At 37.9% G+C, this 16,712-nt stretch overlaps 2 protein-coding genes across 3 annotated transcripts; both read right to left on the bottom strand.

Annotated features, from left to right (window-relative positions):
• Positions 1–1,867: 1,867 nt before the first annotated feature.
• Positions 1,868–7,417, bottom strand: LOC119999641. Its single transcript, XM_038847335.1, has 7 exons — positions 7,295–7,417; positions 6,797–6,933; positions 5,420–5,887; positions 4,290–4,600; positions 4,145–4,201; positions 3,154–3,581; positions 1,868–2,311 (listed from the first exon to the last, which is right to left on the bottom strand). The coding sequence occupies exons 3-7, from the start codon at positions 5,821–5,823 to the stop codon at positions 2,045–2,047; spliced, it is 1,467 nt and encodes a 488-aa protein (XP_038703263.1). The 5' UTR covers positions 5,824–5,887; positions 6,797–6,933; positions 7,295–7,417; the 3' UTR covers positions 1,868–2,044.
• Positions 7,418–7,949: 532 nt separating this feature from the next.
• LOC119999211 (U-box domain-containing protein 4-like) lies at positions 7,950–15,032 on the bottom strand. Of its 2 annotated transcripts, none has more exons than XM_038846687.1 (5): positions 14,875–15,032; positions 12,722–13,008; positions 10,585–10,701; positions 8,344–10,407; positions 7,950–8,267 (listed from the first exon to the last, which is right to left on the bottom strand). In XM_038846687.1, the coding sequence occupies exons 2-5, from the start codon at positions 12,995–12,997 to the stop codon at positions 8,208–8,210; spliced, it is 2,517 nt and encodes an 838-aa protein (XP_038702615.1). In that variant the 5' UTR covers positions 12,998–13,008; positions 14,875–15,032; the 3' UTR covers positions 7,950–8,207. The 2 variants fall into 2 exon arrangements, with proteins under 2 accessions (XP_038702615.1, XP_038702620.1); XM_038846692.1 differs by having other exon boundaries at positions 12,722–13,002; positions 14,875–15,028.
• Positions 15,033–16,712: the final 1,680 nt, after the last annotated feature.

Raw genomic sequence — 16,712 nt, forward strand, 5'->3', positions numbered from 1 at the left:
TATTGCAATACAAAACAGATGTTTGCTAATCCATTATAAGCAACAGGAGCTGAATATTATACTTCTGAGTTATCTTCAAGATTATCAAAGGCATAAAGAATCTTCTTGCTTGCAACTGCAAACATTCACTTTCATGTTTTAAACGATTAAAGCCTCAAGGAGGATTCTCCCCTGTGCAGAGTAGATCTTTATTGTGAGACTGCCAGTACTTTTGTAGCCATCTTTCCTCCACTAGAGCCTACGGCTAGTCAACTACCTTTAAGAAGCCTTCAAGCATGAAAGACCGTCTGAAAGTAGTAGGATTTCAACAGGGTCCATTGAATTATCCCTAGGGTCTTGGCTAATGGGCTTGGTCTATTGCAGAACCCTGAAATTAGGAGGAAACAAGGATTTGATAACAGGACCAAATTCAAGTTCCCTACTGGCTCCTCTTTGAAGTCTAAAGCTAGTTTCAAGCCAATAGTTGACTTCAGACACAAAGAAATGCAATGCCAGATGATGAATATCCCTTCCTCAAATTGACTTAACAAGACCAACAGACTCATTCTTTCTTTCTTAGCACCTTCTCTTTCTATGCTAAGTGCTAACTATATGTAGACACAACCATCAACCTAATACGTTAAACACATTTGTTAACTTCACGAGTTTCATGGGAAAAACGTAAGCAATATTCGATAGAAAATCTTTATAGGACTCCGTATTGTTACCTGTGATCGTTAACTCGTTGCTTTTGTGATAGCTTTGCCCTCTACACAGATGTTGAATTTAGCGACAGGAACACTCTACAAGCAATTTGTAGATAAAGATATCAGAAACTTTTGAGGACTTCCACACTGCTAATTCTTGATGTCTTCAAGTAAGAGATCACAGTTACAGCTCCTTAATAGAGGAAGATCATTCAAAGATTATCAGTTTCAAAAACAAGTCTCTGATTGTTACATGTTAAACGTATCTTATCCCACACCTTTAACTCAGCAGTGCCTGGAAAACACTACCACGTACCATCACACAAGGAAGTAGAGGTCAGTCAACAGTAGCTTAGCGGCCTCATTTCCAATCTCGCACCACTTTCCATTAAATATACTAATTCCATGCAGTAGTGTTTCAAAATTTGGAAAGAAGCAACAGCCAGAGAAAAGGAAAGTATTTATCGACTTCATGAAGAAGAATGCGAAGCTTAGCAACCTAGATAATTCTACCATGAATACCAGAATAGTAACACCCCCAGCAGCCATGACAGCCAAAAAAGCCGGAAACAATATGCCTCAGTCAAAAACGATGATTAAGGTTATACCTGATGACATTTCTGTGCCCTTGGCAACTGTGTTGGCCCTCATCTTCATTAAGGTTACCAAAAGAATGTTCCTGGGAAATATAGCATCTGCATCAGGCTGACATAAAATATAGCATAAAACGTGTGCACATTACATGTAATAACCATTTGTGTGTACAGAAATTGTTACTATATCAGCAGATTGGAAAGCATAGTACACTGAACTCCTTTTCCTTTCTCTAAAACGAGCAGGTATTGGTGATTGAAAGGATTTACAACTATTAATAAGGTAAGAGGTACAAATTATAATTCCATGCAATCAAATAGCGCATAATCTAGAGATAACAAAAAAAGGTACGTGGAAAAGCGATAACCTAACCTTGCACAAATGCAGAATTGTGACCGAGTCCTCAAGATCAATCAACTCCTTCCCTGTGTACCAGAACATGCTTTCCTGGTAGAATCTTCTTCTGTCAAGTTCAAACATGAGGATAAATGGTCAAGTAAAGAAAACTTTTCTTCCAAAGCTATCAAAACATTAACTGAATTATGGGAGAAATATAAACAGAATACAAGTGTTTCCATACACCAGAGGGCCTCAAAAATCATTTCATCAATTATGTAAGAGCAATGCTATACAGCAGTTAAATATCATATACATATCATCATCACTAAATGAGGTATCAATGAATTTTTTACCCAGATCTCATCTATTCAAACTACTTGTAAAAATATTTTTTCTTCTACTCGGTCCACCACTAACCTAATTACCTAAGACCTCCGGCTCCGTTCACCCAATCGAGATTTTCGCCTACCCTGCTTTCTCTTTGAGTTAGGGACATGGGATCTGGAAAGTGATTTCAAATTTGATTGTTCATGAGGGACAGAAGTCTCCAATGCCAATACAACTCCTGGAGCTGAAACTGTCTGCTCTTTAGTTGGTTCCAGAGGCATCTCAGTCAGCAAACTCATAGAGCTGTCAAAATTCTGCAGTTCTTCCTTGACTGCCTGATTATGTAACATAAGTCCTTCCTCGATCTGCAGACACTAAGCAAGTCAGTTAAATATGTCAAAAATATAATAGCACAATTCAAAGTGTTGCAACAACCCTATATGAACTTCACATTCCAGCAAGTACTAGCAATCACAGTCCAATAGCATTCTATATTATTGTTCTATTTTTTCGAATTAAAACAGTCTACAGGAATTATTGGTAAAGGCAATAGACTAGTATAAGCATTTCAACGGCATGATAACACAGCCATACAAGCAACACGAAGTAGACATCCATAATCAGATTTCTTTTCTACGTCAAAATGCTAATGTGCAGGTAAAGAAAATATCCACCCAACACCATCAAACATGGATATGCACGTAAGCATATCATCAATGACAATCATCCTGAGAGAAAAACCTATGTACATTTCATCAAAGTAGCCAGTGAAAGGAAATTTTCACGATGAGGTTATTCTTAGCGACAGCCAGGCATACGAAGAATTTGAGCTAGGTTGATTATATGAACCAAGTAATTCTTGGGGAAAAAGGAGTAGGGTCATATGAATTATATACAATGCTGTGCATCAAAACTTGCACTCATATGCAAGGTGGGCACATGTAGACACAGTTACCACTATGAAATATACGTTTAATATGAATAAATGCCTATATTTGCTTCATCCTCAACTAAAACTTCAATGTCTTTGTTATTGTCATCCTCAACACCACTCCATGAGCGTTTCTGCGTGTATAAAAGGAGTCAGATGCCTTTCAGGAATAATGCTCACATAAACATAAGTTCCGGCAGTGTTCCTTCCTTAATCAAAGGAGAAAAACTAATTTTATTAAATAGCTCTACGTAGAAGGCACAAAAAGAATCATACATGTTCACATAAAACCCCAGTCTGAGGCTGGCCCATCATTTCAATCATATCAGGAAATGGGTTCACCTCTCCATGACTTGAAACTGCACCTTCAGGCAAAAGATCTTCCACGTCACAATTGGATACATGTTCAGAAAAAGTATTCAACGCCTCGACAGCTTTCTTATTTCCATTCTTCGGAGAAACAGCAAGATCAGAACTGGTAGATGCATCAACTGGTGCAAGCAAGCTCAAATCATTGATGGAGCAAAACTTTCCAGGATTTTCATTCAAAACCTTGTCAATGCGGGACTTAAGATTACGAACTTGCGATTTCATCATTTCAACCTTCTTTAGGACTGGCTCCAATGTGTTGTCATCCTCTCTGAATTCAAGAGATGACCATCTATCATGAAACCCAAACTCATCATTATGATTGACGGTCTTGTCTGCAAGAATACCAAAAATTGGGTAATCAAAGCATGAGAGTCAGCTCTACCAGTATTATGTTAAAGTTTTAAGCATGGCTAAGTAAGATATTAGGTAAATCCTGAGATTTTTTCAGGGCAGAATGAACATACTCTTAAAATATCAAAATACCAAAAATTGTGCAGTCAAAGCATGAGAGTCAGCTCTACCAGTATTATGTTAAAGTTTTAAGCATGGCGAAGTAAGATATCAGGTAACTCCTGAGATCTTTTCAGGGCAGAATGAACATACTCTTAAAATATAAATTTTTTGGACATATATACTGACAATCTCTTACTCCAGAAAGCATAGATCACGACATTATGCGCTCCAACAAAAATCATAACATGATGTCAAGATCTAGCTTGTTAAATCTCAATTACTGCCGGTCGCTCCTCGTAATCAAATATATTAAACAACTAAAGCGGGAGAAAAAAAAAAGAGAACGAAGCCAAGGTTATACCATAATAGGAAGAGTCCTATCTTATCTTTAAGTTATAACCCATATAAAACCAAGCTGAGAGAAAAATGACAAGATTCTTACTTAAACTACCAAAAGCATCGTCCATTGAAGCACCATGAACAGCGGGTCTCTTAGTCGCTGTGAAAAGAAAAAGTTTAAAATTGAGAAAGTATCCATTTCCAGCAGAAATAAGGGATGCAGCACAAAGCAATGGTTGTGACTATACCATAATAGGAAAATAGGTTATGTTGCAGCATATATGATGCTATATCAACAGTGTCTTCAACTCGTCTTCTTTTCTTTCTCTGCATGACTTTCTTCCTCGGAATATAACTAGAAAATGGTAGCGACTTTGCATCACAACCTTCTAAAGCCAACTTTTCATAATCAAACTGCTTTCTTTCATCATATTTGTCTAGTTCTCTTTCATAGTTCAGCGCTTGAGAGTGCAATTCCTTAATTTGAAGTTCCATCCATTTACAGCGCCACATAAGAGGGTGAACATACCTCCTCCAATGATCTGTCAGCTTTTTCCTTCTAAGAAATATAAACATGCATAAACCAAAACCATGTCATGGAACCAACACAGTCTCCCACTCTCCAAGAAAGACTCGAGGAAAAAAAGTCATTAAAGCCTTGAAGTAAATCAAAACAAATGTATGTTTAATTATACAATGTCTTCTTACAAGTAGAACTTCTCTCTAGACATGTGAGTTTATTCATCACTTAATTTAGATGCCTCTGGCAAAATCATTATTCCATTATCACGCAATAAAAGTAAATCAGTAATCCACATAATACAAGGAAAACAAAAGCACCAAAACAACCAAATTTATACCACTGCTCACAGTATTCTTTATTTTTGGCAAAAATAAAGCTGTCAACTGAAGAACTCTGAGAATTGAACAAATCAACAGCATTCATTATAGATCATTTCAATGATGTTGAAAATCCCAAAGGGTTTGTAAGCAAATTATTGACATTTAGTGTCCCAGATCTGTATGCCAAAAGGACAGGGCTTCAAGATATTCGCTATACTGTACAGAAGAAATCGGGAGATCAATAACTGATAACTTATGAAAGTCACAATACTCTCTATGTAAACCAGAAGATGTGGGAATGGTTGGCCTTCACAAACTATCAATGACCCTTACCACACTGAAAATCCAATCATATTAACATTCAATAAACCCATTTTTGAACAATTAAACCTTTAAGCCAAGTTATCCAAATAGCAGAATACATATCCCAACCCACGTCCAATTACTTCTACATTAGTTTAAGATCACAACTTTATAAAGCACGCAATATCTCATATTACTAATGCATTGTAAACCATTTCAAGCCAATTAATACCTTGTTCGAAATGCTCCCCCACAGCCATCAACTGTTGGAGATGTATTCCCATAACATAATCTTGACTCAACTTCCGTATCACTCGACATTGAACTATTCTCAGTACTGGATACTGTGTCCCCAAAAGAACTCATACTTTCAGTACCATCCTGATAGTTGTCTTCAACCTTCCCACTGTCACTAGAATTTGTACACTCAGTTACATTAACTTCCACGTCCTGACTTGCACACTGCAACTTATTCTGGTCTTTATTCACTGCTTCCAAGTCAAAGTTATTGTCCTCATAGTTACTCGCACATTGCATGGCCTTATCTTCTGTATCCCGTGAGATGTTCCCATTCTTACTAGCCGAAACTTCCATTGGCACTTCTGATGGCTCCTTGAAGTCTAAGTCAGGGTCCATACTAATACCATCAAATAAAAACCATGTGACCTAGAAATAGCCAAATAATTCCAGTACACGTAACCTGCACAACAATCAACCCATCATATTAATTACCATACAAGATTACTCTAAAACCAAAGCTAGTAATTCCCTTGATGATCGTTAAAAGGTTAAACTACTCTTCATCTAGAATCCCAAAACCCAGATTTGGACTTATATTACCAAATTTGAAGTACCACACATGCAATTTCTGAAAACAACGTCTTTACTTATTATGTATGGGTAAAGTCTGTGAACATCATGATTGTCCCTGACCCCGCCCACAGCGGAAGCCGCAGTTGTTTTTTACACAGAAAAAGGTAAAATCAATACCTCCCTTTAGTTGCAATAAGAAAAGGGATTGAAGGATGCAGCCAAAACAATATCAGAAATGGAACCTGCCCCAATCAATTTCAACATTCTTACTCTGATAAATAAAACCGAAAAAGGGAGGAAAAGGTTGCAAGCTCTAAATAGCATTCAGCAAGTGAAACAAGACGGAGTTTTTCTCTTGATGCAAATGTATGCATTAATTTAGCAAAAGAGCAGAGCATAAAATTACAAAAATAAACTCGAGGATGTAATATATTCACTCAAATATAGAGGGACTTTATCAGAACTCCAAGGAAAATTATTCAGGACTCGGTTTATTCTCAGACCTTTAAATTCCACACTAAAAACATTTACAAAAAATAAGAAATTTCATACAAGAAAAGATAACCAGAAACGAATAGACAAAACGTTTCAAGTAACTTCCAGAAAATAAAACACAGAGACCATAGCATCAAAACATTCAAATATTCTCGTTATTTCACCCCAAATAATCAATAAAATAAAATAAAATAAAAATCAACCAGTCGATTCACTTAAAAAAAGAGAGAGAAGAAGAGAGGGCTTGATCGTATTTCATCTTCTTTTTCCCAGAAAAGCCCTTCTTATAAATCAAACTCACCGAATTCTGGACCCAATCTCAAATCTCTCGACGCCAAGGGTTTGTTACGCAGGCAGGACGATCAGACATTGGGCTTCCTTCAACTCCACGGCACTGGGAGTGAAATCCGGTAAGATTTACGAAGGCATCAAGCCACTCTGCAATCGAATTTGACAGAAACCCGGGTCGTTTAGCCGAATTCTTCTCCGGTGGTTGGTTTTTTAATAAATATAAAATCAATCTTGTAATTAATATATTGATAGTGCAGAAAAAAGTGTCAGACGCGCCTCTGTATACGTAACGCCCAATCATAGATCGAAAATATAAAATTAAGAAAAAGCTCCAGTTTTCCTCACATCACAGAATACCCGCTCGCATCAAAGCATCCAATTTATTTCCTTTTTACACAAAAACTTAGAAACACTCAGACGCCCAAATCACAAACCAAAAGGGAAATCGAGATTTCAAAACGGAAAAATAGATTTTTATCCTCGACCAGAAACAGGAGAATGGAGATACCTGATGAAGGACAAAATTCGTCGAAGAGGAAGGAGAATGATGCTGCAGTAATCTTCGCAGAGAAGATTTTCTTCGATACCAGTAAATCGAGTTACCTTGTCAGTCGTCTTAGTACTACGTGATTCAATTGTTTCCTTCCCTGTACGTGGGCCACACTACTGGATCTATGACTGGGCCATCTGATTGTGGCCCAAACAAATGGGCTCTGTTTGATTTCTCAAAGTTTTCACATTGACTGGCCCAGGTCAGGCCCAACACATGGAACTCCCAAATGATTTTGGCCCCCAAGCAGTGCCAATTCTACATGTCAAGGTATAAGGTATTAAGGTTGAAGGAAGTAGGAAACCACGAAGCAATAGACCTCCGGCGTTCGAAACCCCTCTGGGATATGACCCAGTGGTATCCGTATCGTGGGCTTGTCCCACATATAGGACTTACGTGCATGAGTTTCAATTCAGTCTTAATTGTCTCCAAGATGATGCACCCTGACTTGACAACCCAAGTTCAAATTCACTCGACTGTCCAAAAAGGTTCACTCGGCTATCGTTCTCTATCATCCAAAAATTAGGAAGTAGAAATTCCTACAAAACTTTTATGTGACGAAAATAAACCAGGCTTGCAGAAAGAGACAAATTAGGACATGAAATCAAACACATAAATTCAATCATCAATCTTCCCTGAGCTCACAAATGGTACACTCACAAATGGAACTTCTCCTTTCCACATTTAATATTTAAAAAAAAGAAGAGTATTTCACAAGAGGACTCAATCAAATCCTCCACAATCAATTACCTCTACAAATAATTAAAAAAAAAACCCCTTTCATTTGCACTATGTAAGATCAAATGTACACACTCTATGTATAAAAGTTGACTCAAAATCTTCAATGACACTTTGGGTTGCTTTCCTAAAATCAGTTCCTGCCCGCATTACCATGTCGGTGATTTTTGAAATGGGTAAGAAGTTGTTGTGCCTGCAAGAACAGAAAAATTATTTTCGAACACAGCATGGAGAGAATAAGAAATATAGAATATCATCAAGAATAATACCTTTTCCTTGGCCCTTGAGGTGCCAGACTGAGACAATGCCACTAGAGGTGGGATAGCGCCTTCTTGAAGAACCATATTGGAGAACCTACCACTGGTTGTGCAAAGATGTAATAGAGCAGCAGCAGCGTTCTCCTTCCCTCTGGCAGAACCCAGCTCAACCACCTCCACTAGAACAGGAATCCCACGCTCCTGACCAATTGCAGTCCTACCCTCAGGAATTGTAGCAAGATTAGACAAAACTGCAACTGCCTTGTCAACCATCCCAGCCGCTGGTTCCATCAATTCAATAAGGTGCTTAACAGCCCCAGCTTGCACAATCCGGGTCTTGTTTTCATGAAATATTGACAAGTTAAACAACGCTGTAGCAGCATCTTTCTTGCCCCTTGGAGTTCCATTTCCCAGTAAATCAACCAGAGGTCCAATGGCTCCGGATCTTCCAATCCTAATCTTGTTATCCTCAATCACAGAGAGGCTAAAGAGAGTGGCAGCCGAGTTTTCCTTGGCTTCAGGGCTTCCTGTCTTAAGGACATGAATTAGAGGTTCAATAGCTTCGGCGTTGGCAATAACAGTTTTATTGTTGTCATTAATCGACAAATTAAGGAGCGCTGTGACCGAATTTTCCTGAATCTTTGCATCTGATGAGTAAAGCAAATTAACCAACAAGCTAACGGCTCCACTGTTTGCTATTACAATTCTGTTATCCATATTGTGCTTCGCAAGTAGCCTGAGTTCAGCAGTTGCCTCTCTTTGAGCATCGACCGAAGTGCTCCTCAAGTCCTCAACCAGCTTCCCAACATGAGATTCAAGACCAGAAAGATCTACCCTCGACTCAATAGCTGGGGATGAAACTATCCTCGGAACAAACCTCTCCGATGGCCGGCGCCATATTGGCTGACTTCTGATTCGTGTCTCCACCAAACGGAGGGGTACCTCAGGTTCCCTCCGTTGAGTGCTCAAGGCACCAGCAACCTGTGGCTCGGCTTTCACCTCCCCAGAAGCATCACTGCTATAAGAAGTATGATGATTTGATACATCTGAAGTCCCATTGACATCCACTGACATTCCTTCGTTGAGATCAGCACTTGAAAGCGTGCTGGAAGCTGACATGGTTCTGTTATGGCTCTGAGAAGGCTCACAACGTCCAGAAGTATTTGAAGAGTCGTTTCTCAATGGTGACGGAGACTTTTCACCAACTGACTCCATGCTCCTTGCTTCTGATTCAGTAGCCTTGTCTTCAGAACTTTTTAGTGACAGTCTATCAATATCCAAACCCAATCCATTCCCATTTACACCTGACAAGGAACCCTCGGAAGTAGAGCGGGGATGACGTGGAGAAGCTCCTTCATAAGTTCCAGCAGAGGAAATCAAACGCTTACCAGAAGGACTTCCGGATCGAATTGACTCAGATGACAATGGCTGGTTACCCTTGGCATTAGAATAGATCAGTAAATCCCTAGGTGGTCCAGAGTCAGCATGTGTGAGAAGTGGAGAGGGTTGAGTTAAGCTCATAGACTTCAAGGGATCTGGCAGCTTCACATTGTTGGACTCACACCAATTAGCAATTAGTGCCTTTACCGTGTAATTAGGAATGAGATTGGTGTGAGCCAGTGTTTGCCAAGTCTTAGGACAGACAGTAAGCCCAAGATCAATCCAATTTTTAATAAAAGCCCTCTCATAGGTTTGCCCAGATGCCAAAATAACTGGATCTGTCATCAACTCAAGGGAAAGAGGACAACAGAAGTCAGCAGGAATAGGAACAGGGCTACAGCTCTGCGACTGCTTTATTGTGACAAGGCGATCATGCATGCGAGTCACGAGACCAATCATTTGATCGATAATCTCAGCGTCTGATGTTTTTTCAATTTGTTCAGCATTCTCCTTCAACTTTTCAAGGGCAGCAGCTTCAATAAGAGTCTCCAGGTTTGAGCTCAAGCTGAGATTCTCAGCAATTTTCACCAAGACCTCCAAGCTTGGTCCAATACCCTCTACTTGATCCCTTAAAGCTTCTTTTATAATTGACGACACTTGTTCATATCCTGTGTGCTTAATTTTTTGTATGCGGTGCTGCAATTAAGTGGTGGCAATAGTTAGCCACAATAAAAAAATTCAGCTCCCGCACAATCCTAACATATTAATCAAATCAAAAGCCTTGCAATTGATTCTAAACAATCCATACTGCATCACGAAATAACATACTCAAAATGGCAAAAACTTCCAACAAAAACTTGCCAAGCAAGGTACCTCAAGAGAAGAGGAACTTAATTCATCGGGAAGATTTTGATGGGACGATTTCAATAGCTGAAGAATATCCAGGCCAGAGGTCTGAATCTTCGCCAATAATGAATCAATTTGCATCACCTACAACATGCAAAAGATTAAGCGGTCAAAGGAACAAGTTTTCTTGCATAATGTATAAGTCAGCAAGGTGAGGACTATAAAATAAGCATTCCAACACCAAAAGCGTCTAAATGTCTGTAAGGTTTCCGGAAAAGTATGGTAAAGGAGATATTTCATCATTAGCTAAGGTAAGTGAAGCAACAAGAATGAATGCATGCATGCGGAGTTATTGGTCAAAAATAATGGAGATTCCTACTCAAAGTTCACTCCTAACCTAATAAATAATAATTTCTAGATCCAGAATGGAAAATTAAACCAGGACCTCATAATAAGGAAATAAATAAAGGATGTGCTGTACCGTGATAAACCATAAGATATTCCATGATTATACACCCTCTCTCCCACAAAATAAAATTAAGTGTTGATGAGAAGTTATTGTCTCAAGAAGGTTAAGACCACAGGAAAAAGGAGGTTTTGCACAAATATCTGAAGCCACAAACTCTTCAAAAGTTGCTAAGTTATTTTAGAATCAACTATGTGACACCCTCTTCGTGCATTAATCTGACTCTTCTACTGTTACAAAAGGGGGACAGCCATGCCAATCCAATCAAGACATTCTCGATCGAAGAGGCAATGACTTGCGCAGGTAGTTTTGCTTTGGTTATGATCTTTTTGTCTTATTCCTAATCAATGCTGCGAAGTGAGCTTGAGCTTGGTGGTTCCCTACGAGGAAGTGCTGCCAATATATTAATTTAACGTTTAGAAAAGCTATAAAAAAAAAAAAAAGAAAGGAAAGAAAAGAAAGGAAAATGATGTGTTCCCTGGAAAAGAACAAATTTTAGAAAGTTCATTTGGAGACCAGTCTCCGGCAGGGACTAAATATAACAGGAGTAAATGAGGGTGTATACCACCTAAAGGTAATATAAACTCCTGAAGACATATATCTCATCACAGCTCAAGTGACACATAAAGCAAAATGGATGAAGATTACTAGTACAACACAACAATGATGAAATGAAGTGCTGCATGCACTTCCAGTTACCGGCATCTGAAAATAATAATGATAAATGGAATGCTTCACAGTTGAAAGAGTAGACAGTGACAACTACAACAAGAACAATATGATATTGATGAATGCCTTTGAATAGTGATGGAAATTTTGACCTCATCAACTTCAACAGATGGATACATCCAGGAATGACTAAGTCAGATGAGGGCCAAGGTTGAGTAGCTTCACTAGTAACTAAAAGAAAGACAGAGGGATTTTGTAGCTCACACTTTGTAACAGCTCTGAGGAACTACTAACTCTCCTATTCCCTACTCACCGGCCACAGAAATATTCATCAAGATTCCACAACAGTAAACAAATAAAAAGTGCAGCAGTCCTTGATTTCACTTATTGTGTCAATTCTACCACTACAGCATTATATCTTCAGTAGCCTCACAGCATTGTCATCATTAGCCATCGACATATGTCCATCGCCAAAGTTTTGCCTTTGCAACTTCTCCAGCACGGGGAGGTCTGCTGCTACTAGTAGCAGCTTATTGGTGCCACCGAAGGAGTCAAATACAACTTTCACCAACATTACTACCATCAACTTCAGCAAGTTGAGGCCACCATCGACACCCGAGTTGATGCCTCATAGATCACTAAGTACCACAGCACCTCCAAACAAAAACTTAACACAAAGACTAATGTGAATGGACCATGTAAGAACGGATAAACTTGACTTAAAAACATGGACTAAATAGAGAACAGATGAAGATGAGATGGTCCATAACATCCCTATTAGCATTCACATGATGTTACCATAATTAACGGTCAAAATAACATTTGCCAAGAACATCTCGATGAGATACTAATCCCATCATTAAAGGGAATTTACCAACTCTAAGAAAAAACTAAAATGTGCACGAAATTTAGAAATAATCCAACAGACATAAGCATGACAATGCTTTACTTCTTAATGTAAAATTTGTGAGAGAAATCAAATCGTTCCAAAACCACAAAATTTAACTGAAAATATAGTTTCTGACTCACAAAATAAACTTTACTCGATAATGGTTGCCAATTTCTGAAAAGCTCCGTCAACTCATCAACAGATTGACCTAATTGTTCAAATGCCTTGTTGAGCATGACATCAGAAGCTATTTCAGAATCAACAATGGCATCAAGCATGGGTCTCAACAACTTCAATATATCTCCTGCCTTCTGGTAACACCTCTGCATTGGGTCTGATTTTATGTTGTCGAAAGATGATAGATGTGAAAAGGTGGAGATACTATTAAGAAGGGCTTTCAACAATGATATCTCCATTGTACCTGCGACTGCGACATCAAAAGATTTAAAAAGCCTCAACAATAGGAAAACTAGAAGAAACAGAATAGTAAAACAAAATGTTATACATATAGAATGACAAACATCCAATGCAAATAAAACCAGATGCTGATTGTTTAGGAAGTTTGCCAATCTTATATGTTCAGGCTGAATCGACAAATAATTTTCGTTGTCAAATATATAACTCTGCTTCATAACATAAAATTTTTAAAATGGAAGCCGCAGGTTTCCTCTCAATACCATTTCATGTTTCTAACTTCCAAAAGATCTCTTCCTTTCCCAGATATGTTTCTCTTCAAAAAACTCCTGTTCACTGCGATGCAAAGGTTTTCTTCACTCCACCTTTCAAGGCAACATTTTATGTAGCACGTCAAATGGCATTATTCATTTTCATTCCCATGCCTTTTGACTTTTAACTCATTTTTTTGTTCTATTTCCAGTTTTCCCGAACAGATGCGTCAAACATTTTAAAGCTTGCCAAATAATAATCCCATTTCTCATTTTTCCCTTCTACAACAACTTTCCAAAATTAGCCATTTTACTGTAAGCAAAGGTTTCCCATTTACTACTTCAGTATCATCTGCGACATCGTGTTTTGGCATTATTCATAGCAATATCCGGGGTATTGCTCCTATTGTGCCTCGTACAAAATATAAGTAATTTATAACATTCATTGAAGACTTCAGTCGTTTTACTTGGATCTACTTCCTGAAGTCCAAATCTGAAGTGTTTGACGCATCTCAAAAGTAATTGGCACTTATTGACACACAATTCCACACCAAAATTAAGATCTTAAGATCTAATTCTGGCGGTGAATATGTCTCATGAGTTCCATGCTTATCTGCAGAATAAGGGGGATTCTTTCACAAAGGTCTTGTCCATACACTCCTTAACACAATGGTGTGGCTGAACGGAAGAATCACCACCTTCTCGATGTGGTTCACACTTAACTTCTGGAATCTTCCGTTCCGCCAGAATTCTGGGGTGAGGCACTTTCTACGACGGTCTATTTAATGTAAGAGGTCTACCTTTTCATTGTCAAATATATAACTCTGCTTCATAACATAAAAATTTTAAAATGGAAGCGGCAGTTTTCCTCTCACTATCGTTTCATGTTTCTAACTTCCAAGAGAACTCTTCCTTTCCCAGATATGTTTCTCTTCCTAAAACTCCTGTGCAGTTCGATGCAAAGGTTTTCTTCACTCAACCATTCAAGGCAACACTTTCGTCAAATGGCATCATTCATTTTCATTTTCATTTTCGTTTCCATGCCTTTTGACTTTTAAGTTTTAACACAATTTTAGTTATATTTCCAGTTTTCATCAACAGATGCGTAAAATTTTTAAAGCTTACCAAATAATAATCCCATTTCTCACTTTCCCCTTCAACAACAACTTTCCGAAATTAGCCATTTTACTGTAACCGCCTCATGAAGCACAAAGATAGGGATAGAGTCCCACAGGTGCCAATAATAGGGAAGCCATTCATTATACTAATCAAATCCATCATAAAAAAAAGGCCAGGCAAATTACAAATCAGAGATGCATATATGGAAAAATTAAGATTACACCTTTTCATCTCCCCATAAAACCACGACACTAAACAAGAAGATAACACCTTGAATTTCAAAAGAAAAATAATTACAGTCACGGTAAGAGAAAATTAAGAATATAGAACAAGACATGGGACTCTAATTATGAATAATTAGAGCATATTTACATTCGAGAGACCAAAAAAAAAAACACAGTTGATAGAGCCGCCTCCGCAATCAAGTTGAAAAACAAGAACTAAATAAGAAAGGTAAAACACAAACCCTAGATGCATCAAAGTTAGAGAAACAGAGACAGAAACAGTACCTGAACGCAGCGAATGGTCAAGTACCAGAGGAGATCGCCAGATGGGTCTCCGCTCGTCTCTCTCCGAAAAAAACTGTTACCAACTCACTCAGATTTCGCTTATTCTCTGCCGATTTTAATTTTCTTTGTAAAAAACTAGTGATATTCTATTTCATGGTGCTTCGGCAGCGAAGCTGGAGTGTTGGACATTTTCGTCATTACATATTTTATCTTTCTATTTTCGGCTAAGACAATGCTAGAGACCGCAAAATTTGATCCCAAAAATCCCCAAATCTATGTGGCGTTAAAATAGTCATTGATTAAAAATATATATATAGGGTCTGCTTCACATCCAACACTCCACATTAATGGGGATCTTTTGGGATCACTTTTTAGAGGGTCTCAAGCATTATTCTTACGGCTAATATGTTATGATTTATTGATTTTGTCTACTTTTCAATTTTTTATTTTTCTTTCTTGTTTTCCTGTGTAATTACAGGGTATGAATGTATGAGACTTTGACTGGGTTGGGATTTCATTAGGTAGCCCGCCAAATAAGCCGGTCGTCGGTTGCCAATTTTCATCACTTTTCAGTTGACCGTTATAAAAAAAAAAAAAAAAGATTTCCACAATTAAACGTAAAGGTCTAGGTAATTTCTAAATTTTGTCAAAATTCACCTTCTAGCCTTGGCATGTCAAAAATATGTGTATTGGGAGGGTACTCATTTAACTCCCAATCAATCTGGTATACCTATTAGTTAACGGATTGGAGAACGAGTTTTGGTAGGTTTTCGAAAACCATCGGATAGTATATATATTATTAGTTTATATATTATTTATAATTTATTAGTTTGACTTTGATGTTCAATAACAAAAACACATTAAACAAATACTAGTCTCCCAAAAAAATACCCATTTATTTAGTCTTTGACTCTATCTTGCTATTTGACTTTGGTGTTATTCGCCAACAAAATTCTAGAAGAGTAATACTACATCCAAAAATGTAACCTCAAAAAGATCCTAAATTTACATGACATTAAAATAGTTATTAATTATAAATAGTTAAACACATATTTAAGGCCAACTGACATCAAACACTCTACATTAATGGGGTCTTTTGGGAGTTTCAAGTATTTCTCATTCTAGAATTGGTTTTCCTTGATTCTAAGACTCTCTCTATACCGTCAATCCCATCACAAGTCACTACCTCTCTGCCGTAGATCACAAGTCACGACCTCTCTGCCGTCAAAGCCATTTTCGTTGCCTTCAGCACACTCGATCGGTAGTTGCTATTTGCTAGTAGCCTAGTACAAACAACAAACACAGGAAATGAAAGACAGCTTGAGTACTTGAGCCCACTAGACTAACAACAATCATCGAGCCAAGCCCAAAAACTAGCAGTCCAATTTATTAAATCGGGCCACTGTTGCTTGAAGCAGCCCAATTGTAGCCTAATGCATCTATTTTTGGTAACAAAATCTTCTTGAATATGTTAATTAAGTCATAATACCATCTAAATAGTTAAAAAAAAAGAAAAGAAAAAAAAAAGGTAAGTAATTTATAGTTGGATTTGACAAATTACTTATAAGGCGATGAATCATCTTCTTAATATAGGCCAATTAAGCCAAAGGCCCAGCACGTTAAAAGGCTCATGAATTGGACATCCAATTCAAAGTCCTCAACTCTAATTAGCTTTCAGGTTTGCTTTAGGTGGACGATTAATTCTAATTTCTCATTGATTGATTTTTTTTTTACTTGGTCTTCTGTTTTTTTATTGTCTATCGTGATAGGCTTTTGGAGGGGAACAACGTGCGAGAAGATTTACGTACATCCAATATGTTCCTCAGTGCGAAGTTTTG

This window comes from Tripterygium wilfordii, chromosome 1, assembly GCF_013401445.1.
Source record: "Tripterygium wilfordii isolate XIE 37 chromosome 1, ASM1340144v1, whole genome shotgun sequence".
Lineage (NCBI taxonomy): Eukaryota > Viridiplantae > Streptophyta > Magnoliopsida > Celastrales > Celastraceae > Tripterygium > Tripterygium wilfordii.

Bases quoted from the DNA above. Each gene is read 5' to 3' on its own strand.
- LOC119999641 (XM_038847335.1), bottom strand. From the start codon at position 5,823: ATGGACCCTGACTTAGACTTCAAGGAGCCATCAGAAGTGCCAATGGAA. The intron at 4,202-4,289 runs GTATAGTCACAA...TTCTTTTCACAG, and splicing joins TAACCTATTTTCCTATTATG to CGACTAAGAGACCCGCTGTT. The intron at 2,312-3,153 runs GTATGATTCTTT...TAGTGTCTGCAG, and splicing joins CTGGGGTTTTATGTGAACAT to ATCGAGGAAGGACTTATGTT.
- LOC119999211 (XM_038846687.1), bottom strand. From the start codon at position 12,997: ATGGAGATATCATTGTTGAAAGCCCTTCTTAATAGTATCTCCACCTTT. The intron at 10,702-12,721 runs GTGAGTCAGAAA...TGCATGTTGTAG, and splicing joins TATCGAGTAAAGTTTATTTT to GTGATGCAAATTGATTCATT. The intron at 8,268-8,343 runs GTATTATTCTTG...CTGTTCTTGCAG, and splicing joins CCTCAAGGGCCAAGGAAAAG to GCACAACAACTTCTTACCCA.